The 26486-nt window shown below is 35.4% G+C and overlaps 7 protein-coding genes and 1 long non-coding RNA gene across 8 annotated transcripts in view; 4 read left to right on the top strand and 4 right to left on the bottom strand.

Annotated features, from left to right (window-relative positions):
- Positions 1190 to 3442, bottom strand: LOC104732111. Its single transcript, XM_010451644.2, has 6 exons — positions 3102 to 3442; positions 2307 to 2655; positions 2137 to 2221; positions 1938 to 2024; positions 1557 to 1802; positions 1190 to 1453 (listed from the first exon to the last, which is right to left on the bottom strand). Exons 1-6 carry the CDS (start codon positions 3245 to 3247, stop codon positions 1377 to 1379), a joined length of 990 nt encoding a protein of 329 aa, XP_010449946.1. The 5' UTR covers positions 3248 to 3442; the 3' UTR covers positions 1190 to 1376.
- LOC104732103 lies at positions 3570 to 6986 on the top strand. Its single transcript, XM_010451635.2, has 6 exons — positions 3570 to 4645; positions 4790 to 4881; positions 4966 to 5088; positions 5239 to 6018; positions 6135 to 6354; positions 6462 to 6986. The coding sequence occupies exons 1-6, from the start codon at positions 4351 to 4353 to the stop codon at positions 6944 to 6946; spliced, it is 1995 nt and encodes a 664-aa protein (XP_010449937.1). The 5' UTR covers positions 3570 to 4350; the 3' UTR covers positions 6947 to 6986.
- Positions 7375 to 9475, bottom strand: LOC104732089 (pectinesterase QRT1-like). The gene is made up of 5 exons (XM_010451615.2): positions 8966 to 9475; positions 8381 to 8576; positions 8085 to 8288; positions 7758 to 7993; positions 7375 to 7647 (listed from the first exon to the last, which is right to left on the bottom strand). Exons 1-5 carry the CDS (start codon positions 9325 to 9327, stop codon positions 7500 to 7502), a joined length of 1146 nt encoding a protein of 381 aa, XP_010449917.1. The 5' UTR covers positions 9328 to 9475; the 3' UTR covers positions 7375 to 7499.
- LOC104732078 (transcription termination factor MTERF9, chloroplastic-like) lies at positions 10952 to 13430 on the bottom strand. The gene is made up of 5 exons (XM_010451604.2): positions 13041 to 13430; positions 12860 to 12932; positions 12596 to 12753; positions 11818 to 12510; positions 10952 to 11728 (listed from the first exon to the last, which is right to left on the bottom strand). The coding sequence occupies exons 1-5, from the start codon at positions 13320 to 13322 to the stop codon at positions 11411 to 11413; spliced, it is 1524 nt and encodes a 507-aa protein (XP_010449906.1). The 5' UTR covers positions 13323 to 13430; the 3' UTR covers positions 10952 to 11410.
- Positions 13580 to 14581, top strand: LOC104732057. The gene is made up of 4 exons (XM_010451587.2): positions 13580 to 13918; positions 14009 to 14058; positions 14153 to 14234; positions 14326 to 14581. The coding sequence occupies exons 1-4, from the start codon at positions 13654 to 13656 to the stop codon at positions 14370 to 14372; spliced, it is 444 nt and encodes a 147-aa protein (XP_010449889.1). The 5' UTR covers positions 13580 to 13653; the 3' UTR covers positions 14373 to 14581.
- Positions 14512 to 17399, bottom strand: LOC104732068 (probable WRKY transcription factor 20). The gene is made up of 6 exons (XM_010451595.2): positions 17101 to 17399; positions 16550 to 16714; positions 15935 to 16430; positions 15696 to 15852; positions 15442 to 15597; positions 14512 to 15196 (listed from the first exon to the last, which is right to left on the bottom strand). The coding sequence occupies exons 1-6, from the start codon at positions 17281 to 17283 to the stop codon at positions 14689 to 14691; spliced, it is 1665 nt and encodes a 554-aa protein (XP_010449897.1). The 5' UTR covers positions 17284 to 17399; the 3' UTR covers positions 14512 to 14688.
- Positions 19191 to 21741, top strand: LOC104732049. The gene is made up of 3 exons (XR_758715.2): positions 19191 to 19563; positions 19746 to 19986; positions 21073 to 21741. It is a non-coding gene; the product is annotated as an uncharacterized LOC104732049 (long non-coding RNA).
- The window catches only part of LOC104732039 (probable serine/threonine-protein kinase WNK11), a 2456-nt gene continuing 1216 nt past the window's right edge, over positions 25247 to 26486 (top strand). Inside the window, exons 1-2 of the mRNA XM_010451569.2 lie at positions 25247 to 25457; positions 25749 to 26282. Of these exons, the coding sequence (XP_010449871.1) occupies positions 25455 to 25457; positions 25749 to 26282 (537 nt within the window). The 5' untranslated portion in view covers positions 25247 to 25454. The remainder of the gene's footprint in view (positions 25458 to 25748; positions 26283 to 26486) is intronic.

Below are 26486 nucleotides of genomic sequence, written 5' to 3'. Positions count from 1 at the left end.
ACTTCTTGTTCTAAACCAAACTTTTTTTTTCCTTTTAATCAACAAAGTACGATCGTAAGTTCGTAACGACTTATATTTATATATATATATATATATATATATATTTTTTTTTTTCGTAACGACTTATATTTTGTTGGTAACACTAAAAAATAACAAAGATCAGATGATTTATTAGCTGAAAAACTAGTTGCGGTAGTTTTACATGTACAAATGCTATTACAAATTAATATAAGAAGGTTCTGGAGGTCTCATATGGCCTATGATGATTTTTCGTCTCTCTAAGATTGATCAACCGAACAGATATACTGTATTAGGAGCTAACTAATATGTAGCACAAGTGATTAGAAATAAATCGGACGAGAAAGTCTGTCCTAATCTAGACAATAATGATTCATCGACTTGAAAATGTGTCAGTTTATCAATCAATTTGTCCGACCTTGAGATCATAATAAATCTAAAATAATCCGTCACAATGTGAATGAGACGGGTGTGAGCATCATGCACCAGACAATGCATCAGCCAATGATGATTCATGCACTGAATTTTTTCATTGTGCGGCTAAAGAACAAAGTGGTTGGAGTAGATTTTTGTGTCTTGGTGTGCAAGGAGGAAGTAGGTGTAAGCATTTAATATTTCTATTAAAGAGGGAGGCCCCCGTTTTCTAACTAAGACAATCGAATTATTTGGAGCCATTCATATGAGTTTCGTGTTTGTGTGGGTGGTATTGATGATGTGTCGCCCTCTCTTTACAGTTTCATTACAATTGACAAATATCTCTCTTTTTCCAGCAATGCTCATCGTTTTTAGTAATAAATTTTAGGTGTAGATTTAGAATTTTTGCGTGCTTTGTGTGAAATATAAGCTGTATTTTTGAGTTTTGTCTAGCTGTGAGACTTGAGGCCTACTCTGTCCGATTTCCTCAACTCAAATCCAACACTGATCCCCAAACCCAATAATAAGGCCAAGTGCAGTCCAAAAGAATTCAAATTTAAGTCCGGTATGGATTCTGTAGTTGAATCGAACTCTAAACCAAACAAGATCTCATTCTCAACCAACTCATTGGACATAGAGGTGCTTCAAATATTAAATTTTCTTCCAAGCTGTATTTTTCACCTTTGCATAAGAGAATAACATTGTTCACAAGAATCAATACTTACAAAAGTACAAAAAAAGTGAGAATAATTTCAGATACTAAAACTAAATCCAGTGAAAATAAATAACCTGACTTTATTGTGCTGTTGTCAAAAAGTAGGTATATTCTGAGAATCACTTGGGGTGCATTAATCAATGTTTTTAAAGGTTTCAGTGTAAGAAAAGTTCGGAAAAAAAAACAAGCTCTATGATTTCATTTGGATCATCAATTTCCACACAAGGACTTAATTATTAGCTTGAAGAGTCTTCTGCAGGCAAACCGAAACAACAATCGGACCAGCCAAGTCCCCCAGCGCGCACCCTGCATTTAAAAGAAAACCATCCACATCAATAATGTTCCACAAAAGTGAAAGTTCTATCAAATTATATGTGCGGTTCCAAACAACCCGTGAGGGTGAGCTTACCGATCCATTGTCCCGTGGAGGGACGGATAAGGCATGAGCATATACCGGCTCCTATGGCAGCAAACAGTAAGGACGCCCCACATCTTACTGTGATACCCACAACTTTGTTTCCGAGATCCTTGGCTTGCTCTGTTATCACGACTTGTTTCTCTTCTTCTCCCACGGGTTTAACATTCGGGAACACACATCTGTAGATTTCAATGCCTACTTGAACTGCCCATGATGCTGCAACTCCAAGGAAGTGTCCTGCATAAACACAGCCAAAGACATAACATGCATAATATAAGCTTCAGGAGAACTAAACAATGTCTGATATGAAATAGACAGGGTACTTGATGGGAAGGCCTCGAAGAGTAGAAGACCAGATATTTGTTACTATACCTCTAAGAGTTGTTTGGCTGACTTTAAAGATGTATACATGTGTGGGCAATCCTCTCTGAGCCTTGCGTAAAGTCGACTGAGGGACATCTGCATGTATATATATATTTTATTTATCCACTCGATTAGTTCACCGACCTAAATCTGTCTACAAAGTTTTATTATAACGCAATGGAAGCAAAGTAATGAATAATGATGTTACCCTTTAGAAGTTTCCATGCCATACGCTGTGAGACATAACTCATAGCCAGCCTTTCAAGGAGTCTTCTAGTGGTCACAACTGTGGTCTGTATCATAACACCAAAGTTAGCGATTTGAACCATGACATAATGAAGCAACTACAGATCAAAAGAAAGATCTGGAAAAACTAACCTCACGGGCAATTTGCTTTGCTGACTTTTTAAGAGGAACAATCAAGTCCGGGCGGCGGCTTTCTTCTTCAGCATTGTTTAGGAATTCACCATCATCCTCTGAAGCCGTTTTAGGCTCCAAAAGAGGCAAATAAAACATCAGGAGCGATCTCACTGTCGTCATTGCAAGTGCCCTGAACTCAAAGGCCGAGAAAACTGGTTTTGGCTGGATATTGTATTCCTTGGAAGTAGAAAAATATGCACGCGGTTCACGCTGCAAAACATCAGCAGATATTTTACGTATAGCACCAAGGTAGTCATCATCTATTCCAGCAGCCGCATCACAATATGCAACTCGAGGCTCAAAAGAACTGTAAACATTAACAATTTATGTCATTGACACAATCAATGCCGCAACAATACAACCAATGATGCTAATCACCGAGACTATAAATTACAAACAGAGCTCGTAAAGCCCTACACACTCCTTGACATCAAAAACCATATCTAGGACTAATCAATTATATTCAAATCTCACCACAAGAACCCTATACGTCAAACTAGATTGCAAAATACCATCTTTACTAGTAATTGATATAGCCTTGGATTGATGTGATACTTTTCTCAATTAAAAAACACAACCTTTCCTTATTCATTCGAGAGTGGATAGAAGAATATCAATTAGCTTTTCAAACCCTAATCAAGAACAAAAATCACTAAAACTAATCAATCCAATAACCAATATTGACGACACGATCCAGTGGAAAAACAGAGAAAGCCGAAACAGATCCAAATCAGAGAGAATACAGAAACATACCCGAAGAGAAACCTAGAAGCGAAAGGAGCAGTGGCGGCAGCAGAAACTGCGGCGGCGGAGGCGGAACAAATCGAAGATGAGTGGAAACTGTGTTGATTGGATTTAGATTTCTTCAGTAGATCTAAAACTATAGCTATTCCCGCCATTACTACCAAGCCAAACTCGATCGAATTCTCAGTTTGTAATTAATCTTCGCTTCTACTAATTCAACTTGTAACCTTCTTTCAATTTAAAAAAGAACTAATTTTTTTTCCTCGAGAAAAGTATTGATTCTCAGAGTTTCTTACTTCTCTGTTTCTCGGGTAGGCAGAGAGAGAGAGACGAGCTAAGACAAGACAGAGAGAGATCTGTTTGACTTCTCGTTAGCTTTTTGTCCTTTATATTTTTACGCCCATTAAAGGCCCATTAAAGGCCCAATAAGGTTCTGATATTTTCGTTATTTCGTAGTTAATGCACATTTTTTTCTCTTCTCTTCTCTTCTCTTCTCTCTCTTCCTTCACCAAAGCAGCTGCCTTTTTTGCCAAACCCCTGCAACTCTAAGAGAGAGAGAGAAGAGAGATCATCCATGGGAATACCTTATTTTCTTCAAGTTTACCTTAATCAGAACTCGTTTTCTTCCTCTTCATCTCCTGTTTTCAGCTTTCCCTTCTTCAAATCTTCCAAATCGATCGTTGATTTTGTGTTTTCGCCGCTGTTCTAAGCTTTCTTAAAGTTCACCTTTTATTTTTTTTGTTCTGTACAAAACCATAGAGGAATCGGTGAGATGCCCATTTCGTCTTCGTCATGCTTAAGTTGATTACCGCAGTCAAAGTTGTATCTTGGTCTTTGGCGGCGCTTTCGAGCTTAGATCAGTGTTTCCACGGCGTCGTCTCTGATCTTTCCACAGATCTTCCCAACTCTCCCCTCACTGGGTTCTTCTCCGCTTTCTCTAATCCCAACTTCTTTTTCGTTCGGATCATTTGACTTCGAGGATTTTAGCTGAAAAGGATGTTAATCGGAGTTATGCATTAGAGTTATTTGCTTTAGGGTTTCCACGGCACAAGGGATTTTAGTGGGGTATTGTTTTGGTTAAAGTTTAGGTTTTTAGGGGTTTCCACGGTCTTTGGTATATAGAGATTGATTTGTGAGATTAAAGACTATAACTTTGAAGAACTGGTATCGATCGATGGATGTTATCTTTCAGTAGTTAGTTCTTTTATCTGATGTGAAGAAGGGTTTGATGCTTGCGGGATCATTGTCATATTGAAAAATGTGCGAGAATGATCATTATTTTGTCGAATGGAAAGAGCATTTTGTCTCACAAGAGAGAGGGAACCGTGTTGTTCATTACTTTTTGAAGGATTCTGCTGGTGAATCTATCTTAGCTGTGATTGGTACTGAGAGAAGTGTTAGACACATGTTCTATGTTGTCTCTGAGGATTTTGTGCGTATTTATGGTTCCGAGAATTCAATTCATGCTGGCTTTAAATGGAGGTCGAGAAGAGAGGTTGTAGATTGGCTCACTTCAATGCTTTCTAAGCAAAGTATACAAGGAAACTGGTCGAGTACGCATTTATCTTTATCATGTACCATATGTGACCATTTTTGTCTGTTCAGTGGAGAATTAATGAATGCTTCCTTTATGTGGGTCTCTTGTAGCTTTTTATAACCGATTATTTTTGACGCACTTGTTTATTGTTAATTTACAGAGTCACCAATACGTGAGTCAGGAGAATCTAATGGATCTCTCGAAATTCCAAGCAATGGATTTACTGCTCAGCGAGCTCAAGCAACTGAAGAGGTGACGTTAAGCTTCTTATTGCTCCATACAATTGTCACTGCATCTTACTCTCCTGTAATATTGATGGAAAATTCTCTTTCACAGGTCCGGCTTCCCATAAACTTGAGTGTTCACAGTTGGGAGATTATGTGGTCTGGAGCTTCTTGGATGTGTGCTAAACAGCTCAAACATTACCCATCATTTTGCAGGAATGGGACAACAATAGGGGTAAGTTGAAATCTTGGCATTGGTGAACTTTTGATTATGTCCTTTCCTTGGAGGTGTAGTGCATGCATAATTCGATATATGTTGAATCTGTTTAGACCTTGATCTGGGAATACTAACTTGAACTCGTATTTTCTTCTTTTGGATTTTCAGGTTCAATCTTTTGTCTTTGTCATGAGCAAAGGGGAGGATCGGTATGTTGCATATCTGGAAGATATGTATGAGGACAAGCGTGGCCTAAAAAAGGTCAAAGTGAGGTGGTTTCACTACACAAAAGAAGTGAAGGGTGCAGTTGCTCTCAAAAACCCAAACCCAAAAGAGGTTTTCATCACCCCTCATTCACAGGTAATCAGTGCAGAATGTGTTGATGGTCCTGCCACTGTCTTGACCCGTGAGCATTATGAGGAGTGTGTGTCTTCCTTTCCTAATTCTTTATTGGCAAGGGTACACATGTGCTATCGGCAACTCAGGAACAGCAAAGTTAAACCATTTGACTTGAGTAAACTGCGCGGATATTTGGACCAACCGATTATGTCTTGCTTAAGTTCTATGGAGCCTGGTCCTGTAGACTGTGCGATGAATATAGAGGATGATGAAGAAGGGAGTGAGGGTGAGAATGTGATGGTTGGTGCTGAGAGAAACAAGAAAAAACGTGAAGGAATGATGTCTGCCCATCTGTTAACAACTTATGAATCTTCATGCAAGAGACTCAAACTTAATGCCTCAGGCAAACTATTTACTTTCCCAACCGATGTTCAGAAACATCCTTGTTACAATGGAGTGATTAAGGCAGATGCAAAAATAGAGTTTCTGTGTCAAGATAGCGGTATTAGAGGCTGCTGGTTTAGATGTACTGTCCTGGAAGTATCAAGGAAACAGGTAAAACTCCAGTATGATGATATAGAGGATGAGGATGGATATGGAAACCTTGAGGTATTTAGTTGCATCCTCAGCCATTGGCTATTTAAATTTTGTTTCTGGATGGAATCTATTACAATCTTCTGTTTGTCACCTAATTATTATTTTTCTTTCTCATTTGTTTTGAGTAGGAATGGGTGCCGGCTTTTAAATCTGCTATGCCTGATAAGCTTGGCATGAGGTCGTCTAAGCGGCCAACAATACGGCCTGCTCCTCCTGATGCTAAAATAGTTGACTTTGATCCTACAATTGGTGAAGCTGTTGATGCATGGTGGAATGATGGTTGGTGGGAAGGTGTTGTAATCGCCAATGAAAAACCTGAAGCTGAGGACTTGCAAATATATATCCCTGGTATGATTTTAGTGTGTTCCTATTTTCATCTTCTGTTCTAGTCTCTAGTTGCCTTTACTTTCTCCATCTTTCCCTTAGTGTTGACATGTGTATTTTTTTCATGTTAGGGGAGAACTTATGCCTAACGGTGCTCAGGAAGGATATTCGAATTTCCAGAGACTGGGTGGGAGACAGCTGGGTTGGTATCGATCCTAAACCCGAAATACTCGCCATAATATCATCTGATATTAGCCTGGAAATTAAGCTCTCCATGTCTTCCACTCCTGCAAAAGATGCCAAGGCTAAGCCCATTGCTATGCCAGATATTGTTGAGGAGGCAATACCTGAAGGCCAAAAAGCGGACAATTCCCTTTTAGGAGAACAGAACAAAGAGCATAAAGATGATGGGGTTGTTAAGGAGGATGATGGAAGCAGACTTTCAAAAGAAGTGAACAAAGAGGTTGGAAGTAACCAAAGTAAAACCTATGTCAACCATGAAAATACCGTGCAGGACCACAAAGAAGATGATGTTACCCTTAATGATGAGAAGCCCCGCAAATCAGAATCAGTCTTCACCCTATCAAAAACTACTACCACGCTGGTGACAACGTAAAGATGCTTTCTTGAAGTCATATATAATGATGGTAATTCTGGTACGTGCCACATCTCTGGAAACTTTGATGTTTCTTTTATGTATATATAAATTGACATGGTTTGCAGAAAAAAAAAGTGATTCTGGGTTTGACTTGGTTGGTGCTGAGGAGAGAGGAGTAGGTAAAGGTTGTATAGAAAATTGAAGAGGCATGATTTTGGTGGTTGCATTTGTTTTAACCGATCATCTAAGCATAGGATTATTTGGTACCTGGTTATTGTAGGTTTTATTTATGCAATGTTTATTAGGAAAAAAGGCAATCTATTTGTGTTTTGCATATTTTCACAAAACTTCTTGTAAACTACTTTGTATCAGCGTGTAAGAAATTTCGTTTATCTAAAACCAAAACCTGGGTTTCATTTGATTTTTTATTTGTTAAAACATGCAGATTCTAAATCACTCTGCTCAGATTCAAACTAATTACAAATGTAAAATAGAGTGTAGTTAGGTCATCATCTCCTGTTAGCTAGCTGGACCACTGTGACCTTTTTTATGTCCGGTTAAACAAACGGATTTAGAGTCTCAGCCATTGATTTCCATATATGAACTCTCTGCTCAGAAAAGGCTTCACTTCAGCTCTGGTAAGAGTCTTCGTCCACGGTGCTCGGCCTCCTCTCGCTGCCCCTCTTCCCCTGCAATTGTACTCCCCAAACATCGCCGTCCTGCACAAAANNNNAAAAAAAAAAAAAAAAAAACGACTAATCGTTATGTTGTTTGCAGACAGAAATGCTTGTAGACATTAGAGATGACTTTTCAATTTCGAGATCTTTACCTTTGCCTCTTAGGGTCTTGCCAGTCACTCCAGCCCACACGAGTGATAATATCAGCTATGAAACAGTTGGAATAAACAGTTCTCGAGTAGTTACCCCAAGCTCTTCCGAGATAAACCTTGCCAGTACCATTGATGTCACAGTTCACAAACGAGAACCCGGTATCTTCAGTCGGTGAGTCTCTGTGATGAGCCGCGATCGCGCCAACCGTCTTTGCGGTTGAGTGGATATGACAGTCCTGTTGTTTACCAAACACCAGATGAGTGTTTCACAAATGGATTTCGATACGAGGGATTTAAGAAGGAAGTAAATGGCTTTTACGGTTTTACCTGATAAAGTGACTTCCCGTTGCCAAAGATGAAATCAACATTTCCTTGGATATAGGATTGGTAAAAGAAGTGAGATCCATTATCATCAAAAAGAGTGTCTTGTGATCCCAAAACCCTAACTTTATAGAACACTGCTTTGTCCCCTGATACTTGCAAAGCCACCGCTTGCATCCCACTTTCTCCCGCCTCTGCCACCACCGTGTTCTGCCTCAATCCAAAAAATCACAAACAATTTTTAAATACATAGAAAACAACAACGCGTATAGAAAATATGAAGAGAGGGTTTATAAAGGGACCTCAAAAGTGATGGCAGTAGCGCAGAAGAAATTAGACTCAATGAAAACAGACGCGGTTCTCCAAGTGCCGAGTTCGTTACCATTGCTATCGAGGTCTGAAGCTTTATCGTTCCAACTAATCACCGTCTCTTCCACACAACTCTCATTACCTATGAACGAAATGTACGGTTTTGATCTCGGCACTCTCACCTTCTCCCTGCAACAACAAAGTATATAATTAAGCACATACCAAAGCTTAAAAGAAACAGAGTATGTAATAAAAAGACAAGAGAGTCTTAAACAGACAAAGATTCTTATTTTATGGTTTTTACGGACAAAGATTCTTGAGACCCACGATCTAACAAAAATCATCTGTAATAGAAAAACTACCCACGTACCGTAGCTTATGCTTAGATGATTATATCCCACTAACCTAAGAATTAGCTTCAACTGCTATCTTAATTTTTTTTTTAAACAACTTACAAAAAAAAAAAACCATACTCTCAAAGACGTTTCTAAAGATTAAAAAACATAAAAAAAAAAATAAAGAAAAATAAAAGAAATCAGGGTTTGTGTCTGAGATCAGAAGCTTGATTTATAAGTTACCTGTAAATCCCAGGAAGAATGAAGATCTTAACTCTCTGAGAATTGGATTTAGGAACCATATCAACAGCTCCTTGAACTGTAACAGAGTCACCTCTACCGTTCTTATCAACCACAATAGTTCTCTCCACGCTCGTCGCGTTCTTTGCGTTTGCGTTAGCGTTTGTGTTCACCGAGTTACTCTTATCCTCCTTAACGCTAAAAATCCTCCTCTCTAGTCTCCCATTTTCGACAACTCTAAAATCTGCCCAACTTATGTAATTCCTCGACTCTTTACCCATCTGTAACGCACACGAACTCTTTAAACCGAGCATTACCCCAAAACAGAGCAATACAACGGCGGGAATAAAAGCTTCGAGTTTCATGGTGAATGAATGTGTTCAGGCTGATACCAAAAACGAAAAAGTTAGAATTCAGAAGAAGAAGAAGAAAAGTGAAGAAGTGTGGGGGAGTTTTTTCGTGTTGTGGGATATAAAACGTTTTAAGGTTTCTTCCTTCTCCCTTGTTACGTGGGAGTGGTGAGAGTTAAAAAGAAGAAGAAAAAAATAAATAAATAAAACTTTGGCAAAGTTTACGTTTTGTATTTCTTTATTATGGTTTTCGTTGGGGAGTCTTTGGAGGTGAAAGGTCGTGTGAGAAAGATGAGTTTAATAAATACTAGGAGCCTCTCCAGTCTCCTCCCTCTCTCTATGTAATTTTTCACAACTCTAACTCCCATAAACTCTGCCATCATCTTCATTATATACATATCCTTAAGATTAATTAATTTTGTGGGTTTTAACCACATAGGGAAATATTAATAATGTTGATAATTATCTCTCTTTTTGTTTTTAATTATCTTATTACAAATTATTGATTATTGATTTTTGTAACATTTGTAAATATAAAAATTATCACATTCTTTTGTAAGAATCAGTCCATAATTAAATACAAGAAATATTTTCGAACACTTTAATATATATATATAGATGATGATGTGAGAACATATTTTAATAGGATAAGTTTAAACATACAGATTCTCACAATGATTCTAGAATATTTATTTGAATATGTTCATTACTAAGATTAAAAACTATCATATGCTGGAAAAGAATTGTCATCTCGTAGTTATGATTTTGTGTTTATTTAAAATAATTTTCTCCTGATTTTTTACTATTTATTTATGTTAGTGTTTATCAATAAAAAGTGGTATTATCTATAGATATATATTGTAATAGTAAATATATTTATAGGAAAAAAATAAAAGTTTCTGTAATAATTAGTTTAAGAAAATATTAATATTTTCTTTTTGACAATCAAACATTAATTGTGCTACATTTTATGTATGTACCTTGAGTGTCTGAAATGTCATAGACTGATTGTTTTTGGTATCACGTTATACTTAGTTTAGTTAGAGATGTCTATAGTCCAGATTACAGGTGAATATTGGTTTGAATACTTTTTCTATCGAATTATAGAATAATTAAGTAATGATCAATTCAAGTAGATATGTTTTTTAAGATACTATTTTGCCATTAATATTTCACTATTGTCCAATTTGTTAAACAAATTTAAAAATATTATCTAAAGGAACTTATGGGAGAAATTAAGTACGTACATTTGGAGCATATTAGATAGTAAAGATGGGAGTCATTGCAAGTTGTTATGGTAACTAGAAAGTAAAAAATAAAAGCTTTATTGGATAAGATTAACAATTATGAATCATCATCACCATCTTTCTCTTCGGTGCACAGGAAAGTAATAACCCAACTGAAAATGAAAAGATGATGGCAAATTAATTAACTAGAGGGGTGATTATAGAACTGTAGATTTACAAACATGGTTTTGGCAATTAATGTTTAATAATTTCTTAAGAGTTACGTTTACTCATAAGACTAACGTGTTCATCTGCAAACGCAAAGATGGTTTATTTGGTAATTTTATTCAACCCCCAAGTTCTTTCACAAAATGAAACGACGCCGTTGTCAAAAAAAGTAGAAAGTAAGAAAACACAGTGAAACTCAATCTTACATCAACTTGAATCTTTCCTTCAACCTCTTGTTTGCAGAAGGATAAAACATAACAATACATTATAAGATGTTCTTAGTATTTAACTATATATATACTAGGCCAAAGAATATTTCCTACACATAGATTGTGTTTTATCTTCTCGATGATTCACTAGAAAGAAGAGGAGAAAAAAGAGAGTAAAACTTTACCACAAAACATTGCAGAACTTGATGAAATGTAGACAAAACCTGGTAAACAAATATGAAGTCTGCTGCTAAGCCTTTCTTTTCCTGAATATGTTTCAATCTTGCAGAAACCGTGCATCTCGTTTTACCAGAAGTTAGTGGTCACTCACAGGTTCTGCTTATGAACCTCTTTAACCGGATTTGAAGCAAGAAAGTAACTAAACTGTTGACTCGTTGTCGGTAGTCAGAAAACAAGAGATTTCCATCATCACTATCATCCTCTCTTCTCATATTTGTTTGCAAACTCCTTGAGTAACAGCCTCTGGCGAAAGGCAAGATACTTATCCACACTAGTTCCAGCCCATTGCTGACAAAAGCTTTCATCATTTGGAACTAATGAGCTAAGAGGGAATGGCCCTTTCCGCACTTTCTTTAACTCAACCAAGAAGCGATGGCGCGGACGTATCCTTTGATCCAAGGACAAGCTCAAGTACATTGGGTATTTGGTCAGAATGTGCACTTCATTGTTGAGCTCATTGACCAAATACATATACTTAGGCTTTAGATTATCTTCTAGTGAGAGAGACAAAACCTATTAAGACCAATTTTGAGCAGTGTTATGAGAACATGTATTGTAAACCCGGAGATTAAGTTTGAAGAAGTCTCAAGCAATATACTAACCTGTGTAAGGCTAGTCAAGACTTTCAGAATATCAGAATTGCACATCCCAATGCTCCTAAGGAAGTTGATTCGAGGCAAGAACCCGTCATCAATACTGTAGTGAAGAAGCTGCGGATGTTTCTTCACCATCTTCACTACGCTGTCTCTAGGTGCTCCTAACTCCTTGGAGAGAAACATGTAGCGAGTGTTCCATGTTATATCAAGCCGCTGAACCAAAATCTGAGGGCTAAGTTGCACGACTTTTCCAACATCGGTTTCGTTTATCCCAACCTCTTCGATCAAATACCTTATCGTGGGTCTCAATGAATTCTCTACACTGTAAGAGAACAGAGACGGGGTAGCAGCAACTATCTGTCCTATTTTGGAATTAGGAATTCCAAGACCCATCAGAAAGGAAATGTGAGCTTTGAGATTGTTCTCAACAGTGTATTGAAGTATCTGTGGTTGTCTCAAGAGCATTCTCTTGATATCTCTGTGTTTAACACCGACACTCAACAAGTAATCAAGTCTCTCTTGCGCTGATAACACATTAATCTGAAGAGATGGCATGTGTCTCTCGTACATTTGAACAAAGTGTGATTCTTTCAGACCAAACGTGGTCAAGTAATCCAGAAGTGGTACCCATTTTGGATCTAAATCGATCTCTTCAGACAGTCGAGGGTATAGTTTCTCCACATCTTTCCTCGAATTCACCTAACGAAAACGTAACAACAACTAAGTTCCTTTCTCAAACTCTATATTTTGTCTTCACCAGAAGACTTTAAAGCAAAACTTTTACCTTTCCTCGACCGTCCAAACGCCAAGACTCTTTCTCCTTCTTCTCCTTCTTCTTCTTCTCAGAGGAGACATTTCGACTAATGCCTATATCAAGATCGTCTTCATCAGTCTCGCTTTCTTCAGGCGTTTCCCAACTTTTGACGATCCCTTTCTTCCCACCTTCACAAACAAATCCAAATCAATACCAAAAATCAAAATCTCAAACAATATGTCAAGATCTATAGTAAAAGCTTTCAAGAATACACACACACACACACACACAAACCTTTCTTAGCAATTGGTTGTTTCTGTGACTTTGGCTTCTTCTTTTCATACTCTGCAACCTCAGCGAAGTCATCCTAAAGACACATAAAAACCCCAAATTTCACTAAATCAACCAAAGCTAAATCCCCAAACCCATTAATCAGACAAATTCATAAAATAGAAGAGAAAGAAAGGAAACTAACATTAAGTAACCAGTCATCATCATCACTCTCATCATCTAGCTCTTCTTCTTCATCACTATCATACGGAGATAAGGTTTGCCCATACCTAGACTTCTTCTTCGGATTGATTATCTTCGGGTTAGAGTGAGCGTACGATACGACGAACCCACGAGTCTTTCTACACCGCCGCCGTCTCGTCTCCGGCGAACATTTATCAGAACCCACAACAAAGAGAGGTGACTCCGACGGAAGAGTAAAGAGAATTCGAGGGTTTATAAAACAGTATAATGAGAAACCCGCCATTTTCGGCAGAAACGTAAAAAGAAGATAATGTTCGTAGAATTATCCAATTAGAGTGATAGCGAATATACTCTAAAACCCTAAATCCACACACAAAAAAAAAAAAAAGTTTTGTTTTTTATTTTCTCAAAGGTGACAACTTTAACTTTAGCTTCATACAAAAAGACATTAATGGCGTTTACGGCGTCGTTTTGAGATTTTTTTTCCCCAATTCGCTGAGCCACACGATGGTTTTTGTGGTTGGCGCGAACCCGACCCGAAATACGTCGACGTGGCCCGTTTTATTTACATCTTCAACGGAGAAATCGAATTCTCTGGAGTCGTAACGGTGACAATGGAGGCTTATGCTTCTTCTTCTTCTTCATCACTGTGTCGAGTTCCATCTCTGTGGACCGTTGGATCAAGACCAAGTCAGATTAAATCTACGGCTAGTTTCGTATCTCCGGGAACAAGAAGAAGAAGAAGAAGCGACGGCTTGATGATGATAAGTAATCGACGGCGACTCAGAACGTCGTCGGCGGCTCTAAGTGAAGTCGTTGACACGGTGGCAGAGACAGGCAAATCGGAGATTACGTGGCAGATTATAGTTGGAACTATTGGTAATTTTAGCTGATTAGTGATGTGATTAATAAATTTTAAAAATCTGTTTTTTTTTCTTCTTATGATTAATCAAAAATGGAATCTTGCAGCTGGAATCATACCATTCGTTGTTGCAGGTGTTGAATTCAGCAAAAGAATAGTACGTGTGACTAAAACTATAAGATCATGTAATTAAATTACACAGTATATTTGGTTTTGGTAATAGTAATTGAAAATGGAGTTTTTGGTTTCAGATTGCACAGAAGAGATGTGAACAATGTGGAGGAACAGGACTTGTTTTTAGAGACAAGAAATATTTCCGTTGTCCTGAGTGTGGTAACTTGGATTTATCTCTTTCTTTTACAACTTTTGAAAAGTAGAAAATTTTCAGAACGAGAAGCTTTAGTGTTTTTGGTTGGTTTTGCAGGTGGGTTTCTTCCATGGCAGTCATGGAGAAGATTCTTTACAGGCTGATGATGATCTCTGCAATGTTATATAATCTGAAAGCAGGAAAGGCAAAAAACACAAGAGGAGCAGATGTCCTTGAATACATTTTAAAGATTTGTGTTTTTTTTTTACAAATATGTTGGGAGATTAAGACCAGTAGTATCTCTATCTCTCACTCTCTATCTTAGTGTGTATATGAATACATACAGCTATATAAGATCATATATTACAGAGAAGAATGTTGTTCCATTCCTAACCTAAGAAGAATCAAGATAAAGAATGGAAGTAAGGAGCCTTTTTGTGTTACTGTGGTTGTTGGCTTGTGGAGGGAGACCATCCTCATCTAGGGACCAGATTGTATTCTCCCTATGTTATGTGGACATGGGTAAGAAGAGGAAGAGATGTCACCTGTTTGAGCCTCGTGTGTGGTTTCTCTTGATCCGTTATATTGATGATTTATACCGGCGTTTAAGCTATTGCCATAGTAGGATCCCATGGGAGGTCCATGAACAAACCTGAATCCAGCAGTTCCATTGGTTTGAGTTTGGTGTAAACATTCAGAACGAGTATGTTGTTGTTGCTGATGCGGATGTGGATGCTCATTTGATGTATGATCATCAGGACCGCCAGATGCGATTCCAACACCTAAGTCGAGGCTGATTGTGTCAGTGGTCTCTTCTGTTCTGAATCTGGGCACTGACACGTCATGATTGTTGTTGTTCGACCTTGCTGTTGGCACATCGTGATTGTGTTTGCCTTCGTATGTGGTTATAACAGCTTTTGGATCGTGTGACGCTCTCTCCACATGTTTTCTCACTGGACATCCAGTAGCCGTGCATTTGTAATAGCTCCTGCATTATCCCAATCAACGATACATGAAAATTCCAATTGTCATACCTCAACACATTTGCGCAGAATCAGCTTGAGCATCGTGATATATGAGCACTTGACTTTCATTTTCTAACCAAAGCTGTATGTTGCTAAACTAGAGTTTTGCATAGACTCTATACTTGTGGCTTAAACTTCTCGTTTTCTGCATGCATGATTCAAAGAACTAGAGCTAGACTTGATTCTTTTGAAAATGCTTTGTACAAACCTGGGATTAGGGTTGCCCCTTACAACTTTCTGGCCATATTTACGCCACCTATAACCATCATCCAATATGTCAACTTCACTCAGAGTTTGAACAACAACGCGAGGTTCTCTTATTGGTTTAACTAGTGGAGTTATTTCCATTGCCCCATCCAACCTCCTGCATTGAAGTCACAAGAAAGCAACCAGTTTGTGAATGTAAAACACACATTTTCGAACCTAGTAACTTGACTGAAACCTTTGTTATGATTCTAATACCTTCGTTTTGAGATTGGATCATTGTCATCCATGTCATCGTTGTTCTTATTTGACATCGCAACGTCTCCACCATCGTCATTTGCAGAGACAGGAGATACATCTGGATTACCGTTTTGCTCAAGAGGAGGAGACAAGTTGTAGAAGTTAGACGCTTTCTCTGTAGAGTCAAAGGAACAAATGAAGTTACACACGTCGAAGGAAAACAACACAAATGTGTCTTTAGTTTTCTGTGTTCTTACCATCTCGGCCGTTTAAAGAAGAATGCTTGTCCAGTCTCTCTTCTTGTGCAGGCATAACAAGACCACCTGAGTTTCGCCGACTAGGTTGAGGTTTAGGATGGTCATGTGTTCCTTTGTATATAATCTCAGTTATGAGTCCATCATAAGACCTTTCGAATAGCTTTTTCACTTCACAATTAGGATGTGTGCACTTATAATAGCTCCGTGGGAATTCACTTCCTTTCACATGTTTTTGACCGTACTTTCTCCAGTTATAGCCATCATCAGCCAAGATATACGGTGCACTTGCTTTGGAATCGTTTTGAGATGTCTGAGCTGATTCATCTGGATCAGATCTCTCGGGAATATCAGACAGTGATGGTGTTGTCTGATGAGGTCGACTTGTCTCAGTTGAGGAAGCTGCAACCTCAGTGAGTGAAGATGGTGAGTGTTTGAAACTATGGCTTTGAAACTGGAGTGGCGATTCACTTGTACGCTTGTCTAGCTCTGCACAGAACTTGAAATCAATAAAGATTTTTTTTTAGACAAACCACAGGCCAGAACTGATTATTCATAGCAACTAGAAAATGGAGAAAAAGTTCAAAGTCCATGGAGCCTCTACTTTAGATAGTTTACCATTTTGGAAGCAGGAGGAGGAGGTCTAAACTCGAAATCGGTAGAGTGTTGCTCTTGGAAGATATTCTGATGAATTGTACTACTACTACTCCCTCTATAGGGACTCGAACTAGCATGAACTGCTTGAGGCTTGAACAATGAACCAGTAGTAGGAGAAGGTTCTGCCTGTAACATTAAATATATGAAAACTCCCATCAGCAAACATATATAATGAAACCAACAGTCTAAAATAAAACTTAGACAACCAAATCTTGTAGAACAACAATGAGACAATGCAGAAGAAGAAACAGAATCTCAAGGCAAAGTTGGGAAACAAATCAGAGTAATTGTTTTCATCTCTAAATGATAAAAATAAACAAATAAGGAAACTCAAAATGTTTTACTCAGTGGGGAACAAAAAAAAAAGAAACAATCGAAATCTTCACTAAACAAAAATAAAAGAAAAAAAAAAAATTGGATCTTTAAAAACTGATATTCACAATCAGTCTCTCTCGACACAAAGTGAAGAGAAAGAGAAATAAAAAAAGAAAGAGGTAAAAAAAAGTAACAACCTTGATGTTGGAGAGAAGAACAGGAGACTCGAGAAACGAAGTAGGACTTAATCCAGGAGGGATAGTGATACAAGACGATCTTGAGATCGGAAGTTTCGCCGGAGACATCAGTTTATACCTCGCACCACCAGCACAATCGCGTCGAAACTCCTTGCGATGATAAGAAACATCATCTGGGTCCATTTCAGACAAGAGCTTCTTTAACCTTAACTAAAAAAGAATTGTAAAGAAGAAGAAGATAAATTGTCTCAGTGAGTGAGGGGAAAACAAAAGAAGTTGACTTTGTTGACATCTTGAAATCTAAAGGACCATTCTTTGTCTGCTTCTTTCTCCCAATTTTATTATTATTTCTATTTTGTTAATTAAAAAAAAAAAAGAAATTGAGGACCTTCCCACAAACGACAAAAAGTTAGTATTGTCGCCACTTTATACTGGGCCTGTTCTTTTCCCAGTCGCGCGACCAGCGATGGCGACAAGAAAAATACACTGTTACGACGGGAAACAACAATTCCAGCAACTCACCTAAAACTGACGCACCGGTGAACACTGTTGATTAAACAGACGCTAAATTTTTCAGCGACCGTAGAACTCCTGTTTTTCTGTCGCAGCGACTCTATTTTCCATGCTTTTACTGTTACGGTTGAGAACAGAAACATCTTGACCTTCTATTTTTCTTGTCGCTGTCGCTAAACTAGCGACTAAGAAACGAACACGTTCACTATACTAGAATCGGATACAGCGCGGGGGAATGATCTAATGTTATTTTAGCGGGTTCCATTATATATGATTTTATTATTAGAAACATAACTATCTTTTACATGTGAATATTTGCGATTGTATACAATTTAAAAGAACAAAAGAGAGTGAAGTATATAGTGAGACATTAGTTCTTCTACACATCATATAATTGCACATAGTTATCTAACAAATTGGTGACGATAGTATATATAATGATTTTTTGTCCAAAAAAAAAGTATATATAATGATTATTCTTTGCACAAAAAAGAAATATATATAATGAATTTTTTTTTTTTAGTTTATGATTTTAATTTGTGGTAGGTAAAATTGATTAACCAAATTCGAAAATTAACTTTACCTATATTTTAAATTGGGTTTGTTTATAAAAGTGGTATGGGTTTAAAATTTTACTTACAATTTCGTTTGGGCGTATGTTGGGTTTTTTGTTGACTTTTTATCCTCTTCCTAAACCTCTCTCTACAGATCTAATTTAACATATCTTTAACATTTCTTCTTCAGATTCTCAAATCATCGTCCCTCCGTTTCGACCACCATTTTTCCTCCTATTGATTTTAAATTCAGTTATTATTATCAGAGATTTCATTATCGAAATNGGCCTGTTCTTTTCCCAGTCGCGCGACCAGCGATGGCGACAAGAAAAATACACTGTTACGACGGGAAACAACAATTCCAGCAACTCACCTAAAACTGACGCACCGGTGAACACTGTTGATTAAACAGACGCTAAATTTTTCAGCGACCGTAGAACTCCTGTTTTTCTGTCGCAGCGACTCTATTTTCCATGCTTTTACTGTTACGGTTGAGAACAGAAACATCTTGACCTTCTATTTTTCTTGTCGCTGTCGCTAAACTAGCGACTAAGAAACGAACACGTTCACTATACTAGAATCGGATACAGCGCGGGGGAATGATCTAATGTTATTTTAGCGGGTTCCATTATATATGATTTTATTATTAGAAACATAACTATCTTTTACATGTGAATATTTGCGATTGTATACAATTTAAAAGAACAAAAGAGAGTGAAGTATATAGTGAGACATTAGTTCTTCTACACATCATATAATTGCACATAGTTATCTAACAAATTGGTGACGATAGTATATATAATGATTTTTTGTCCAAAAAAAAAGTATATATAATGATTATTCTTTGCACAAAAAAGAAATATATATAATGAATTTTTTTTTTTTAGTTTATGATTTTAATTTGTGGTAGGTAAAATTGATTAACCAAATTCGAAAATTAACTTTACCTATATTTTAAATTGGGTTTGTTTATAAAAGTGGTATGGGTTTAAAATTTTACTTACAATTTCGTTTGGGCGTATGTTGGGTTTTTTGTTGACTTTTTATCCTCTTCCTAAACCTCTCTCTACAGATCTAATTTAACATATCTTTAACATTTCTTCTTCAGATTCTCAAATCATCGTCCCTCCGTTTCGACCACCATTTTTCCTCCTATTGATTTTAAATTCAGTTATTATTATCAGAGATTTCATTATCGAAATACACCATATAATCCAATTCACTACTTTATTCCACCAAACATATTTTGGTAAACGATTACATCCGGAAAGGAGAGAAGCAATCTGAATAGTCGAATCCAATCGATGTGTATTTTGGGTTTGATAAATATGCAAGTCCGAGGATTACGTTTGCACCCACGAGTATATCTACTCGACTAATCAAACCAATTGAGTTGGTAAGTTGCTTATTATTCTGAATTACTAATTTTAAGATTTTACTGATTCTATAGCTTCCGAATTGCTGATCTATCCTCTTCATGTTCTTATATCAAATTCGACAATTATGTTTCGCATAGCCTAATTATGATCTTTATAGATGATTGATTAACAATATGATATATGATTACTTGACATGCAGTACATGTGGAAGTCTCACCCAATCCAACCGAAGCATATAAACGAAACATCACACTATCATTAAGATATGTAGTTGTTTTCTTTAACATGTACGATTACTTAATTTTGAAGAGGTGTTATTATATTTATTGTTTAAACTGTTTTCCAATAAACTGCAGGATACCAAATGACATGTACTTTCCTGTAGACCGTTTAGTACCATACGGTATATGTGTTTGAACTTTGAAGTGATAAACAAAAAGGTTAGTTACTAATCCTTAAATTTTATTACTTTAGAAAGTATTAGAAATAACTGATTGTGATATCTTTAGTATTGTAAAATAAATGTGTAAATATTAATCAAAGATATACACGAATAACGTCCTATTTTGACTTCCATTTGAATTGACATTCGTTGCAATATGACTTGTTTTATGTATCTGTTTTGTTACATTTTTGAGGATAGGGTTTTTTGTATGTTATTCACACACCAGATACTGATGACAAAGCAGTAGTCTTAGAAGAATAAAGATAACGGTAACTCATACTAATTTATGTTTTTTTAATAATACTTCTCATAGCCTACATGAATTCTTTGGTTGATGATAGAATAATATAGAATTTTAAAATATTAGATAAACAATTTAAACGAATTCTTTACTCATTTATTTTAAAACTTTCACATGAAAAGCAAACAAACACAAATAATTCGTTCTTATAACAATTTTCTTGTATGAAGGATATTCAACTTCATCATAGGTCCTTCACTTCTAGGCCTTTAAGAAAAGAGAAAAGAAGTTTCAGACATAAATTACCATTGAACTTATTTGAAATATAAGTTGTTCGATTGTTGATTGTTCTCTTTCTTCTTTCGAAAGATTTTCCTTTTGGATCCCAAGTATAAAACACAGACAGCTCCTCGAAAGTGAGTTGTTGCAAGGTTGAGATCAAACCAAGCCTTAAAGAGTGTATTTTTATGTCTTTATCTATGGTGATCTTTAATGTCTTTATCCTTAAACATGGTTCGTAACCCAGAATATTGCTGCAGATCTAGTCAATGTGAAAGTTTCAGTGATTACCCATTGTCCAGGGATGATCATTTTCTGGAACTTTCCAAACCGTTGTTTCTTAACAGTTGCAAGAACCAAAGTACTCTATTTTAATAAGAAAAAGTATTTAACTTCAAAACACTAATCATCTAAAGTATATGTGACTTGAAAAAATTGAAATAAAGAGTTTGGTAAGCTTACTGAAATATCAGCTAAAACCATTTCGATGGTCTCTCCAGAGTAGACAGTATATTGTTTCCAAGAATGAATGATTTTCACTTGAATTCTTGAATTCTCCAGGTCGTTTTGAATGGTTTTATCAGAGCGGCATCCATTGAAGAAGGCTTGAAAGAATACAGAGGGGAGAATACTAACATCGTATTTATAGGAAGTCTTCACGTATTAAGATTTAGGTATGATGATAGTATAATTTAGGGTATATTCGTGGAATGTGGGTGGAAATCTTCCTAGTTAATTAGGTAATATATTCTTAACAATAACGATATATATTGTAGGTGCAGTTAAGGATAGAAATTTAGTCATATTCAAGTACATTACTAAAAACGCGGCTTAATAAGATTTTTGGAATATTAATACGTGATTATCTGTCAAATTAAGTAATTTAAGGAAAAAGATTGAATAGCGTAATGAATGGATTTAATTGTTTGACGTGATAAGAAGGGAGACTAATTTAATATTCTTTTTCTATAAACAATGTTTAACCTTTTGTAGCCCATTAAGGTTTTTTTGCAGCCCATAGTAGCCCATTAATCGTTTGGCGTGACGCGTTGCTACGTATGTGGACAAACTGATTTCTCTAAAGTATCCAATTAATAATTTCGGGTTATTTCTAAATTAAAACCCGACCCGTTATGTTCGAATGTCTCTTTTAACCTTAATGACTTGTCTTATGTTAAATTTCGATAGGGATATTTTCGGGTTAAATTAAAGTTGTACTTCTCTTTTACTAATATAGAGATTTTTTAAAAATATATACACGGATATTTCTATTTTTATGGTGGGGTATTATTAGACTAAAAATTGGTAGTATAAAAAAGACAGGCTAATTATTGATTGAGATTTGGGAATGATCTCATTATTAACTAGTTATGTTTTTTTAGATAATCACTACTATACATGGTACTTAAAAAAAAAAAAAATGTATCCTAAATCCTTTGATGAGTGAGTGAACGATGCTTTGGTTTTCTTGGTACTTTATCGGATGTGTGTGTTGTTGATGTGAGCGACTGTTGACGACCATTAACTAAAAACATTTGTTTCAGGTCCATTTTGAGACACTCTTGTCAAGATAACCAATTGTGCTTATTGGGACAATCATTTTTGAGGATGCTTTTTTTATTTTTATATGTCACCAAATTTTTATTATACTCCTCCTGCATCTTCTTCGGTCTTCTAAAACTAGACTCTATTTCTAAAATCTTAAACAACCAACCAACCAAATCGGTGAAATTGTGACAAAGTACAATTATCATGATTCTCATCATATGATATATCACTTATTCATCATATGATATATCACTTATTAACTGAAGCTACTCTTCCTCCTCCAAAAGTCATTTTTGTTTCATTTCAACTTAACCAAATGTCGACGATCCGATCGTCTTCTTTTTCGCTTGGAGACGATATAATAATCATTTCCATTCAAAATAATAATAATAATAATAATAATAATAATAATAATAATCATCTTCATTGTTTCTTCTCAACGACCGATAAAATATAGCATCATCGTGATGGTCATTCGAAATTAAGTTCTCAACCAACCAATGAAATATCTATCAATTGAATTCATAAACATAATCAGTACTTAACTTGGTGAGTGTGGGTCGATACAATTAAATTAAATGTACAATTTGCTTTACCACTTCCGAAACAAACAGTTGCTTACTTTATAGAATACATTAATATTATTATTTTCTTAGCTAGAATTTGATTCATTTAATCTGCAATGAGCGTTGTCGGAATCAGCTTTCTTGCCACTTTTAAGTTGTCACGAATATGAAAGAAAAAAAAAAAAGAGAGGAGAAAGCTTAAATGCAAACATCATCATTCAATTTCGTGTATTCTACTCCACTTCTCATTTAAATATTGATTCATTCCTTTATTTCAAAAGATTTTTAAAAAGATAGCTGAAAAAATAAATTGGATACTAGTTAGTTTGCAAGATGGTCTGAATCTTTAACCCTTTAACAAAAGAAAAAGAAATATATGATCTGATTCTTATCTGCGGATAATAATATATATTAGAAACTAGATTAAGATTTTATTGTTTTTAAAAGTTTTTTTTTGATAAAACATTATGCAATAAAATCATATGCTAAATATGAAGGCTTGAAAAAAACACATATTTTGTAAGTTTTATATTGTTAATGATTCTAAATAAGTACCCGTGATATAACACTGGTTAAATTTTATTTCGTAATCTATCTTGTAACCCATTATTTAACTTGTAACCAATCAATCTATCAATTTTGTAATCTATATTTGGTTAACGTTTGGTCTATCGATAAAATCTGTAGAAAATAAATTTGTAATTTTGTGTTTAAAGATCTTTGGAAACAACGTGATATAAGACTAAAATCTTCAAAAAATACAGTTTGGAATATCCATGATTTTATTTGTTACAATTAATATATGAAATATCAATTTGGAATATCTCTAATATTTAGGTGTAACCATTAATATTAATATATGGATTAATCTATAAACTATCTATAACCTATTTGTAACATTTGTAACTATTTATTAAAAATATAAAGTCTACAAAAATTGTGTACTTCCCCTTTATTAAAAAGGGGATGATTAATTTGATTAATTGAATTTAAACAAAATTTTTTTGGGAAACTTTAGTTTGGCTACTTTGTCTTTCGATAACACATATTTGATGTTTGGTATAGTTAAAAGAACATAGCTAGAACGAATTATGATGAACTAAAAGCATCTTCAAAATATAAATATATATATATATATATATATATATATATATAATACTGAGCTAATTTGTTTGATAACAAAAAGTATGAAATAATTTGTTTTGTTCACATGCAAAAAATAAAATAATATTCATGCATTTGAAAAAAAGAAAAAAGAAAGAAGAAAAAGATAAACAAGTTGGCCAAAACCTTTAATATGTGAGTTAACGTGAACCGAAGACGATAACAGCTTCACAGTTCACATGCATCATTGCTCTTTTTATAAACTAAGTCACAGAAATCACTTAGGCTATACTTATATGGAGGGAGGCAGGGAGCCTATAATATAAGGCACAGCCGCACAGGCCACGTTTTTCAGGCCATAGTCATTCGACTTAAAATGTACATTTTGTTATAAGAATAAACTAAATGTACAAACTGCATTTGCATAAAACTTTCAATTCAAGTGTGTTAAGTTAAAGCTTATAAAAAGTACAAAATTTTGGAGAAACAAAATACCAAGTTTCAACATATTTTAATCGGTCATTAACATAATTTACTGTATTGTATCTTGCTAATTTTATGCATAAAGTATTGAAAAAAGTATTACATTGTAACTACATTTTAAGAATTTACAATGTAAGCAACTAGAGGTGTTTAATTAATGAATCTGAAATTTTATGGTTCTAAAATATTAGTAATAATTACAAAAAATTACCTTTTAGTAAAAAGAAAATAGCTGCAGGGAAAAAAATGTTGTTAAAAAAAAAAATCTTACATGGATATATTGGTACGGTTTAATTTGGCTTTTAAACGATATGTGTATCTGACCCAAAATTTAAAAGTCTGATGTGGAAGTAAAAAAAAAATGTTCATCTAAAACCGTTTTTATAGGAAAAAAGAAAAGATTATAACAGTTTTTTTCGTAAAATTTACCTAATCTTCAGTGATTGATATTATATATGATATCCATTTGATAATATCCAAATTTAAATATTTTAATCCATATATTATATATATTCATCTTGTCTAGTATCATGAAATTATAAGGAAAAACAAAAAATCAGTACCAACCAAAATTGTGTATTTGTTTTCTTTGTAAACAAGCGTCGGTCCCATGACCTCTCTAGAGAGCCGCCTTCGTGCTTTTTAACAAATTAAGAAAAACTCCAAAATTCTCTAATTAAATTAATCTTGATCGTCTAAAAACACTCCTGTTAAAAAAACCGACGGCTTAGATCATTTTTATTTCGTCACGAACTGACTTTTAATTATGTAAAGTCTACAAAATTTATTTATTTAATCATAATTTTAATTTTAAATTGACTACAAAGTCTATGCGTTTTTAAGTTCTGATACAAATTGGACTACATAAACAAAACATAAATGACCAAATCTCTATTTCAATAACGTTTACAATTTAATTTAACCCTTTTTTTTGTCCGGAGTATCAAATTATTTATTATGTTAAATATGATAATCCCTAATAAAAGTCGGTGTCAACGATTTGGTAAAAAGAGTAAAAACCTTTGAAGAGTCCAATTCCAGATATGATACGAAAAGAAAAAAATATATATTTGACTATATATTAAAAATCACACAATCTCTTCAGCTTCTTTGGTGTTGAAAAGCTTCCCTAAATCTCTCTAACACGCTCCGTTACGTTTTCTCCTTTACAAAGCCAAATTAGCCTAAAAAAGCTCTGATAAAAAGGATTTCGATAATTCTCTAACGATTCAAGCGATTTTAATGGTATGTGTTCTTCAATCTCTTTATGTGTTACATNTTTTTTTTTTTTTTTTTTGGGTTGGAGTTGTTCCGTTTATTATTAGGGTTCTTATATCTGTTGTTACCCGATCTAGATGTGCATAATATATTTATTTTTCTTCGATTTGATACTAGTATTACATGCAAAACTGAATTGTAGATTTTATCTTGGTTTAAATTTTGCATTGTTCTGAAATTTTATGATGAATCTTTGTCGTTGTGAATTCTTTGTTAGTCGACTAAATCAGAATTTTTTCACTCTGTTTTACTAAACAGATGACTTGTGCGAGCGCCGATACTTTAGACAAGGACAAGGATAATGAAAAGGACAAGGACAAGGACTCGGAGTCTTTCGTGGAGGTCGATCCGACAGGTAGATACGGTCGGTACGGCGAACTTCTCGGCTCAGGGGCCGTCAAGAAAGTCTACAGAGCCTTTGACCAAGAAGAAGGCATTGAAGTGGCTTGGAACCAAGTTAAACTGAGATGTTTTTCCGACGATCCAGCCATGACCGAGAGGCTTTACTCGGAGGTCAGGTTGCTTAAGAACCTCAAGAACAGTAACATCATCGCCCTGTATAAGGTCTGGAAAGACGAGCGAAACAACACCTTGAACTTCATCACCGAGATCTGTACCTCCGGGAACCTGAGAGAGTACCGGAAGAAGCACAGACACGTCTCTATGAGAGCTTTGAAGAAGTGGTCCAAACAGATTCTCAAAGGCTTGGATTATCTCCACACCCACGAGCCTTGTATCATCCACAGAGACCTCAACTGCAGCAATATCTTCGTGAATGGCAACATCGGCCAAGTGTGTTTACAAAAATCTCTTTTCTTTTATGCTAAATTTGTAGAGATCTTTTTTTGTTTTTTTTTTGGCTAGCTAGTAACTATATTGACGTTTTGTGTCTTGATTGCAATTCTAGGTCAAGATTGGAGATTTGGGTTTAGCGGCTATCGTTGGGAAGAACCATTTAGCTCACTCGATCCTTGGGACACCAGAGTTCATGGCTCC

The sequence above is a fragment of the Camelina sativa genome, chromosome 2 (assembly GCF_000633955.1).
Source record: "Camelina sativa cultivar DH55 chromosome 2, Cs, whole genome shotgun sequence".
NCBI lineage: Eukaryota > Viridiplantae > Streptophyta > Magnoliopsida > Brassicales > Brassicaceae > Camelina > Camelina sativa.
The sequence above is the reverse complement of the archived record's forward strand: the minus strand, read 5'-3'. Positions and strand labels throughout refer to the sequence as shown.